We start from the raw sequence: 9569 nt of genomic DNA, 5'->3' as shown, positions 1-9569 counted from the left end.
CACATCCGATATAATATTATAAAATCACTAGTACTTTTAAATCATTATATTTTAGTATTATATGAAAAATAAATCATATAGTACAACATATCTAAAACAACCTTGAAAAAAAATTAATATTTACTAAATTAACAATTTATAAAATATTTAAATGTTATTTTATAAAAAAAACTATGAAGTATAAATCAAATTTGATAAAAATAATTTTTTAAAAAGTTATTGCATAAATTTATTATTTTTTTAATCAATATAAATTTATAATATAAAATTTTTTTAAAATAAGTTATTAAAAAACTTATATTTAAAATTTTTAGTGACTAACTTTTTTGGGTAATATTAATTATATTTTTCATGATACAAAATTAGTTAAAAATAATATTAAAAATTAGTTTCTCATGGTAATAAAATTTTTTCATCTTTTAAGTTGAGAATCAGATTACTCCCTAAAATAATTATCTTAATACCCCTATGATTTAAAATTATTGTCACATAAAATTTTTGAATTACTACTAAACAAAGTAATATAATTATTAAGGACAAACAATAATAATTTTTAAATAAATCATCTTATACTAAATATTTTATATTACTTCCTAAAGCAGTAATTTTATCTTTTAAATAATATAGGTCAATATTATTGTTAAGTAAAATTTTTAAGTTGTTACAAAAAAAATAATGTAATTATTGAGTACGAATTATCATTTTTTGATCATCTTATACCAAATATTTTTAAAGTGTTCTTCTAAATTGATATCACAGGTTAAGTGACACTAATTCAATTGAAAAATTACTCAATACCCAAATCAAAATTACAATAATAAAAGCAATTTAAGAATATATATGTTTTTATCTTTTAAAAAACGATACATATGTTTTTTTTAAAAAAAATTAAAAAAAATAAAATTTTTTGTCGACATAAATTTTAAAAAAATGCCCATTCATCCCAAACTTTCTTTTCTGAAAACAAATTTTATTTTTTATTACTTGGATAATGCGTGACTGGGTGTGCCATGTCCAAAGCAAAAGAAGGACAAGAAGCATTTAATTTCTCTCTCATAGACCATTTAAAGTTGGGTTTGACCCAACAATTGCGAACGATTAAGAAGTCCCTCCTCATGAAAAATTCTCCAACATCAACATTATAAAATTCACTCAAAATTAATGCTACTAATTAAAAAAAATCTAGCAATAAATTAAAATTAATTTCTTAAGTAAGAAAACAAATTTTGAAGAAGTTGGTGAAACCCTGGGTCCAATAGTGGTTTCTGTTACTAAGACTTAGAGAGAGAGAGAGAGAGAGAGAAAAAAACTCAAAGAAAGTTTTTTTTTTTTTTTTATTTTTATTTTTGTTGGTGTTTTATTAGAAGAAAAAGAAAGAAATGAACGAAAGGAAACAAAGGATGAAAAAAAAAAAAAAAACTTGGTTTTCTTTATATGTAGTATGTATGTATTGTATATATATACTGGTAAAGACAGTATAAATTTAATTTTTATGCTTGGAGGATCAGATTTTGAGTATTGAATCTCTGAATTGGGGTCTCGATCTGAGCCTCTTAAAAGAGAAAGAAAAGAAAAGAGGAGAAAAAGGGGTTAGAATATAGTAGATTTTGATTTTATCTATGAATCTTTGGTTTTAAAGAATGGAGCAGTCATCTAATACTCTCAGGGGGTTTCGCGTTCAAGCTCCATTGGTGAGCTCCAACATCATCTTTTCCCTTTCTTCTTCTTTTGTTTTCTTTTGTGAAATTTATATTTTTAGAGATACTGAGTTGATGAATTTGTTGTAAACATGATATGAAAGATACCCAGATGGAGTTAACTGGAAAAATGACATAGTTCCTTTTTGGGATTTAGTTTTCATGAAAATTTGAAGATACCCAGATGGAAAATTGAGCAATTGGGATTCTAAATTCAAGACTTTGACAGGGTTTAGTGTGCTCTACAACGGCTTCTTTTTATTTAATTTATCTTTTGAAGGGTTTCTGAAAATACCCGTGTGAGATGCTCAGTTTTGTTTAGTGAGGGTGTGAATTCTGCTTTCTTCATTGGGTTGTTCTTTCTTTGGGGAAGCTGTTGATTCCCAGATCAAATTCTTTTGGTGGGTAATTTGGGATTTTATAAACATATAAATAGGAACCATTTTCCTCTTTTACTTTCGTTTGTTACTAGCAACTTTGCCTTTTCAGTTCTCAATTTGATTCTCTGTATTTCAATTCCTGCATCTAAGGCGTTTTCTTTCCCCTTCATTCTAAGTTTTGGAGTCTTTTTCTCTTCACTTTTGATGAAGGTTTTTTATTTTTATTTTATTTTATTTTACTTCTGCTTGAAAGAGAATGGAATTTGGTCCTAAAATATGCTGGCTTTGGTTTTAGCTTCATTAGTTCATATACTTTTCTTCTTTTAGTTGATATTTTGAGAGTGATTAGTTTGTTATTTTTAATTTACTTTATTTACAACTGTTGTTTTACTTTGTTGGAAATTAATATAAATTTTTTTGTTTGTTAGATAATACAATAAAGCTTTAAAAAGAGAAAAGTGCTTTGCAGTTTGTTGCCTGGCTTATTTATACTCTTTTAAGTTATCTGCTAATTTGGCTGCTAGCATCATATAGGAAGAACTATGGAGGAGCCCCTGTGGGTTCTTCATAGTGTCTATAGATGGATATAAACGTATATATAGATTGTGGCTTTGTGCTTGATAAATGATTTGGTACTTATGTATAGGTTCCATAAAATATTTTGTTGGACCTTATAGAATTCTGAATTGTGATTGGTTAATTGTAGCGCAATAATTACATGTGATTTTCATGATAAAGGGGAGCATTTCACCTGCAATTTTGTTTTCTACAATTGTGCAATTATCTAATCACAGCAAATAATTATGCAGGGTTATTTGTGACAGATCCTTTTAATGAACTGGTGTGTAAGCGCTATGCAGTCAAAATAATTTTGTTTTCAATATACCAAAAACAAGACTAAAGGAATTATTGGGTTTAAACCTTTAGCTTATACTCAGGTTCAAAAGTTATCCAATATGATTTAAAGCTTTTTTTTGGTTGTCATCTGGAAATGATAAAGGTTGCTGCTTTTGTTGATATTCTTTGTAAGCACACAAAGTGCGAGTAAGGTACAAATTTTTTGCAAAAGGCACAATTAATGATCAATGATACATCTAATATGAATAGTTTCTCATTTTTTTTTTTCTGCTCTGCATCTTTATCATATTCTGATTTGTATCTTTTCTAGTTCCTAACTGGAAAATTTTTGTAGGTTGATTCTGTATCTTGCTATTGTAAAGTGGATACTGGATTAAAGACAGTTGCTGAAGCAGGAAAATTTGTTCCAGGGTCAAAGCTTTGTATCCAGCCTGATATCAATCCTAATGCACACAAGAGTAAAAACTCTCGCAAAGAGAGGACTCGAGTCCAGCCACCTCTCCTCCCTGGCCTTCCTGATGATCTTGCCATTGCATGTCTGATTCGAGTTCCTCGTGTTGAACACCAAAAGCTCCGTTTAGTTTGTAAGAGTTGGAATCGCCTTCTGGCTAGGAACTTCTTTTATTCTCTCAGGAAAAGTCTTGGAATGGCAGAAGACTGGGTTTATGTCTTCAAACGAGATCGTGATGGAAAGATCTCATGGAATGCGTTTGACCCCATCCATCAGCTGTGGCAGCCACTTCCTCCAGTTCCAAGGGAGTATTCTGAGGCCCTTGGTTTTGGTTGTGCTGTTCTAAGTGGTTGCCATTTGTACTTGTTTGGAGGAAAGGATCCACTAAAGGGGTCAATGAGACGTGTTATTTTCTATAGTGCCCGGACAAACAAGTGGCACAGAGCACCAGATATGCTTATAAAACGTCATTTCTTTGGTTCCTGTGTAATAAATAACTGCCTTTATGTGGCTGGCGGGAAATGTGAGGGAACTCAAAGGACTTTACGATCTGCTGAAGTTTATGATCCTAACAGGAACCGATGGAGTTTTATTCAGGATATGACCACTGCTATGGTACCTTTCATTTGGGTAGTTTATGATGGAAAGTGGTTTCTAAATGGGCGAGGGTCCCATCGTGAGGTTATGAGTGAAGCATATGATCCTGAAACCAATTCCTGGACCCCAGTTAGTGATGGGATGGTTTCTGGTTGGTGCAACCCTAGTATCTCTTTAAATGGACGGCTCTATGCCCCGGATTGCCGTGATGGATGCAAGCTTAGGGTGTATGATGGAGCCACAGATTCATGGAACAAATTTATTGATAGTAAGCTCCATTTAGGGAGTTCTCCAGCCTTGGAGGCTGCTGCCCTTGTTCCTCTCAATGGCAAGCTTTGTATCATTCGCAATAATATGAGTATAAGCCTTGTTGATGTTTCCAGTTCAGACAAAGGGGTTGAGAGCAACCCTCATCTTTGGGAAAACATTGCTGGCAGAGGTCATTTCAAGACTCTTTTTACAAATATATGGTCAAGTATATCAGGCCGAAGTGGTTTGAGAAGTCATATTGTTCACTGTCAGGTGCTTCAAGCATGAGAACCAGAATTAAAATTTACTTATCCATGTGAAGAAATTCCTGCATTTGTTTAGATTGTCATGCCATGGTAGTCAGATTTCAAATGTTTATTTGTTCAACAACAATTTGGGGCCCAGCACCTTCTGAATGGAAAAGCTGAATATACTCTATTACCTTTGCTGATGTTTATTCTTGCTATGGACATTGATATCAATGGTGACCCACTAGTGGAGGTGATTGACATCCTCATCAAGAATGCTTTTGAGTTAATGCACAGCTTGAATGTTATGACATGGTGCATTTGCAGGTGAGGTGGTTCACTATTGATCTCGCCTATAGAATTATGAGGTTATTTCTTTACATTTATGAAGAGATCAGATATTTGTAAATCTTGTCATTCGGGCGTAGTACTGTGTTTTTTGAGATCTTTATCTTTTGTATTATGTAATCTTTGAGATGCTTTGAGATGTAAATGGTTTATATAACATGAGTTAATATATGGTTGGATCCTGAATCTTTGTGGCTGTGAATTATCTCTTGTTTATCAGAATAATTTGAAGATTGTTATCATAAGTGGCATAAAGATGGCATATATATATATATATATATATATTATACTAAGCAATCATGTTACTCTAGTATAAAATTTTTTAATTTTACACATTTTTCTAATGATAGATTTAAAAGAGGAGATTAATTCATATTTTTCCTTTTTAAATTTGTCTTTCATTTTTTGAATTTATTGAAATCAATGGTTAAAAATATATGTAAAATTAAAAAATTTTATATTAGTATAAGTTGATCTCTTCTTTTATATATATATATATATATATATATATATATATATAGAGAGAGAGAGAGAGAGAGAGAGAGAGAGAGATCTATTTATATTAGTGTAAGTCTTATTTTTTTTGCTCTTTGATCAAAATTATTAAAATTAAAAATATTATTTTAATTTAAACTAGTCATAAATTTAATTTTGATATAAGGATAAAAAAATATAAAACTTATATTAGTGTAAGAGATATTCTTTTTTTTTTACCATTGAATCAAAAGTTTTAAGAGTAAAAATATTATTTTAATTTTTGATCTAATGATAAGAAAAGTGTGTAACTTTTATACCAATATAACTGGATTCCTGATATCCACTTATACTAGTGTAAGATTTATATATATTTTTTTATATTTGGACCTAAATTAAATCTATAACACTTATATTTAACTGTTTTATAAGAGGTATCAATTTACAATGTAAAACTAAAATATTTTATATTTTTTTAACCATTAGTTTTAATAAATTTAAGAATAGATTACATTTTTTTTTCTTTTTTTTTTTAAATTTACACAAGTGTAAAATTAATAAGTTTTTACTTTTTTAATAATTAATTTTAATAAATTTAAAAGATACAATTAAACTATTTTTTTGACTTACCTCTTTTATTTTTGGATATATTAAAATTAATTATTAAAAAAATATATATAATCTTTTAATTTTAATTATATATGTATATAAAAAAAATTATCATATATGCGACTTTTAAGATTTTGCATGTGGGATTAAGAAAGTTCACGTCTGACCAACAAAACTATCGCTACTTACAGGTGTCAAGGCTGTCAAGGCTGCCCCTTTTTTATTAGCAGCTTAGGCGCCTCTGACTTTCATCTTCCAATAATATTTGCTTGGCTCATCCTGTTGAAAAGAAAGCTGATCGCGAAAGTTTCTGATGAAAGCATCTGCCAGTTTGTTTATCTTTCTGCCTTCCTGTTCTTTTCATCCATGTCACGGATGTAAAACCATAGCCTTGCCTGTCATTTTCATCTTCTTTTGATTTCAATGTTAAAAAAAAAAGCAAAAAAACAAAAGCTGTTGTAAATCCTTTTCTACATATCAAGTACCGATAACTGGTACTTCTGCTGGTGGTTTTAATATGATTTTGCATATATATACCTTTAATTTATTGTAATAGACCGGATGGGATACTTTAAGTACTATGAACAAAACATTATACAAAATTCAAACTCCTCGATTTATCATCTCCTGAATGCGTTTAAAAGATTCTTCCCTCTCCATCTTCAGCCTGTTGCGAAAATTCTTGATAAAAGCATCAGCCTGTTGGTTTACGTCTACGCCCTCATCCTCCACAACCAATCTCCTGCTCATCCTTTCTTTTTTCTTTGTGTCGGTGTTTTTGTCTTTCCTTCCATTGCTGAAAGGTGGGGAAATCTCTCTGTAATGTTGCATTCAAGCAGCTTTGCTTGATCAAGGTATACTGGCTACGAGACAATTCTTGCACGTTGAATTTTAAGCTTGAAGGAAGGAAAAATGTGACCAACAAGTACTTGTTCACGTAATTCCTTTGTGATTGTTGCCTATTAAAAAAATTGCATTTATAGGGTACAATCTATCTAAACTACGAAGCATGAGCTTAATGTGGATAAAAGAAGAGGAAACATCAGAGAAGTTACTCAACTGCTTGAGGCAGCATTTTGTTGGAAAAGGCTACAAAGCAACACTAAAGAATACCTTATTTTATTGGTAACTTGTTAGAGGACATTTTTTTAGTTTTATTTTTTAATTTTATAGGCCATGTTTTCCTTGCTTATTGCCGAATGATGCTTAGTGTAACATTTTGATTCCAAAAAGATGATAAGAACGTTGATTGTGATCCCCACTAGCAAGCACTTCACATATTTATCACATTCGTTGGGCTGTGATTAACAGAATTCCAATTCATTTGATAATTCATTAAAGCATGATTATTGGTAGACGGTAGACCCAGATAAGCTACCTGCTAGGCCCATATGCTTGACCCAACTCTGGTTCGGCCTTAGACAAGTTTTGAAATTTGGGTTTGGTTAGGCCTGAAATTTTGTTTTATTAATAAAATTATTTTTTATTTAATAACTATTTCAAAATATATTTAAAATAGTTAAATTTTCATATTTTCAAATATTTTAAATATTTTAATTTATAATTTTAAAAATTGGATTGATCAGATGAACCTAAGCATTACTTTTGAATGATCAATTGAGTTTGGCTTGACTTGGTTCATGGACAAATTTAATTATTAGTAATGTTGAAATTATGGGATTAATCCCTTTTTTCATATAAAAATCAAAATTTAGTTCATGTACAATAATTTGAACAAATTTAGTCTTTAAATTTTTTGAGATGTAAAATGTCAGATCAAAATCTAACAAAATTACAAAATCATTACTAAGTTATTGACATGACAAATTTTTTTGGCCATATGGTTTGCTAATTTGACTTTTTGTAAATATGTAAATTTCATGTCCGATTCTTTTTTTCTTATTTTTTTTCTCTTTTTTCTTTCATATTTTGTTTAAAGATTTTCTTTCTTCATTCACTCTCAAATCTAACCCTCGCCTCGAGTTTGTTGTGGTTGCTACCATTGTTAAAGCTACTAACGATCACTTTCTAGTATGTAAGTCCGAGAACTCGAGCACTAAACATGAAAAGATGAGCCATTACCAATTTTTTTAGTTAGGTGTGATTGGACATCTATTTAAAAAGTTTTTATTTGATACACTGCTAGTGTATAGATTCTATACACTTTAGTGAATCAAATAATATTATTTTAATAATGATCAAATATAAATTTTTATTAGCCTTTAAGATAAAAACATAAAAATTTATTTTTAAAAAGAATTCTCATAAATGAATTGGCATTATCTAATTCAGTTACATTTTATAGACCAATAATACATCAACCTATCAAAATCTATCATTTCTAAAGAAATCTTAAACTAGATAAAGATTTCTTAAAAAAACAAGTTTTGGTTTACGTTATAAAATAATGTTCTTGAGTTAGTTATATGTGGGAAGGTATTAGCACACCTAAAATGCTCATGCTAAAATTTTACGTATTAATTTTATATATTGTAAAATTGTCTTAGTTGCAATGGGTTTTTTTTTTTTTTTTTCACTTAATTATTTTTATTTTCTTTAATTTATGAAATAAATTGAAAATTTTCTTAAGCCTTTTCTAACAATTTTGGTATAGTTTAAAAAAATTTTTCACTTCAAGAGTATTTAAGAAAATCATTTATTCCTTTAAAAAGGTTTTATTGTCTTATTAGTTTGATGTTTTATAAAAAGTTTATTTATTTTTATTTTTGTTTTTGGTTTTATTCAATCTTTATTTTTTAATTAATTACCAAAAAATTCTTAAATTAATTATAAAAAATTTTGACATTGTTTATATACTTTAAGAAATTTCTTCACTAAACATCTCTTCCCTTTATAGGGTTTTGTCGCACTTTAGTCTTTATTTAGAGATTTTGCCATAAATTGTTATGCAAGGGAAAAAAGTTTTCTTATTTGGTAGTGATTATAAAATGCCTAACCTGGTTTTTATTGTCACAAAAGGGAAAGGATTTTGAATCATAAGCTACTACCATAGTTTTTGGCCAAACATAATTTGTACCTCTAGAAGGTTTCAATTTTTCATCTGTGTGAATTATTGTTAGAAGCCAAACACTTAGACAACTTTGGTTTGCTACAATCTTACCTTGGTGTGCAAGATTTAAGTGAAAGAAGTTGAGTTTTGGATTTCTTGACAATGCACAACTTAAGGTATGAACTAGACTTTGTCTTGAATTGCATGTATGGCAATTATGATGTTCGCAACAAATTGCCTTTGTTTGGATTTGGTTTTCTCTATTTAATTCCAATGTGTTATTTGCCTTTTATATATTTATGTTAGTTTGACAAGTATGGCCAAATCGTTTCAATCCATCTAAACTTCTAGTATAGAACAACTTGATCTTGTTTTGTAACATAAGATCAATGTCAACCACTAAACACCCTTTCCTAATCAATTGGTTTTCAAATCACATGTAAGGAGAATGAACTATTACTTGCTACCTCAGTTGAGAAATCAAGCTTCCTAGTTTAGAATCAATATCCCAACTCCTCTTAATTTTAGCCATAAACTTAAAGGATATGTTTGAGATTACCATCACCAAATGCTCATTAGAATGCAATCTGAAAAAAGCACTAGCTTCTACACTCTCCCTCCCATTCTTGTAGTTAATATTGTAATCAT

General features: G+C 29.4%; 1 protein-coding gene across 1 annotated transcript; it reads left to right on the top strand.

The window, feature by feature from the left end:
* The first annotated feature begins 1176 nt into the window (after positions 1-1176).
* Positions 1177-5030, top strand: LOC111302784 (F-box/kelch-repeat protein At1g55270-like). Its single transcript, XM_022898611.2, has 2 exons — positions 1177-1691; positions 3270-5030. Exons 1-2 carry the CDS (start codon positions 1641-1643, stop codon positions 4518-4520), a joined length of 1302 nt encoding a protein of 433 aa, XP_022754346.2. The 5' UTR covers positions 1177-1640; the 3' UTR covers positions 4521-5030.
* The last annotated feature ends 4539 nt before the right edge of the window (positions 5031-9569 follow it).

Source organism: Durio zibethinus, chromosome 13 (assembly GCF_047325235.1).
Source record: "Durio zibethinus cultivar Kanyao isolate XHJ-2024 chromosome 13, ASM4732523v1, whole genome shotgun sequence".
NCBI lineage: Eukaryota > Viridiplantae > Streptophyta > Magnoliopsida > Malvales > Malvaceae > Durio > Durio zibethinus.
This window is presented reverse-complemented; position numbering and strand designations above follow the sequence as displayed.

Bases quoted from the DNA above. Each gene is read 5' to 3' on its own strand.
- LOC111302784 (XM_022898611.2), top strand. From the start codon at position 1,641: ATGGAGCAGTCATCTAATACTCTCAGGGGGTTTCGCGTTCAAGCTCCA. The intron at 1,692-3,269 runs GTGAGCTCCAAC...AAATTTTTGTAG, and splicing joins TTCGCGTTCAAGCTCCATTG to GTTGATTCTGTATCTTGCTA.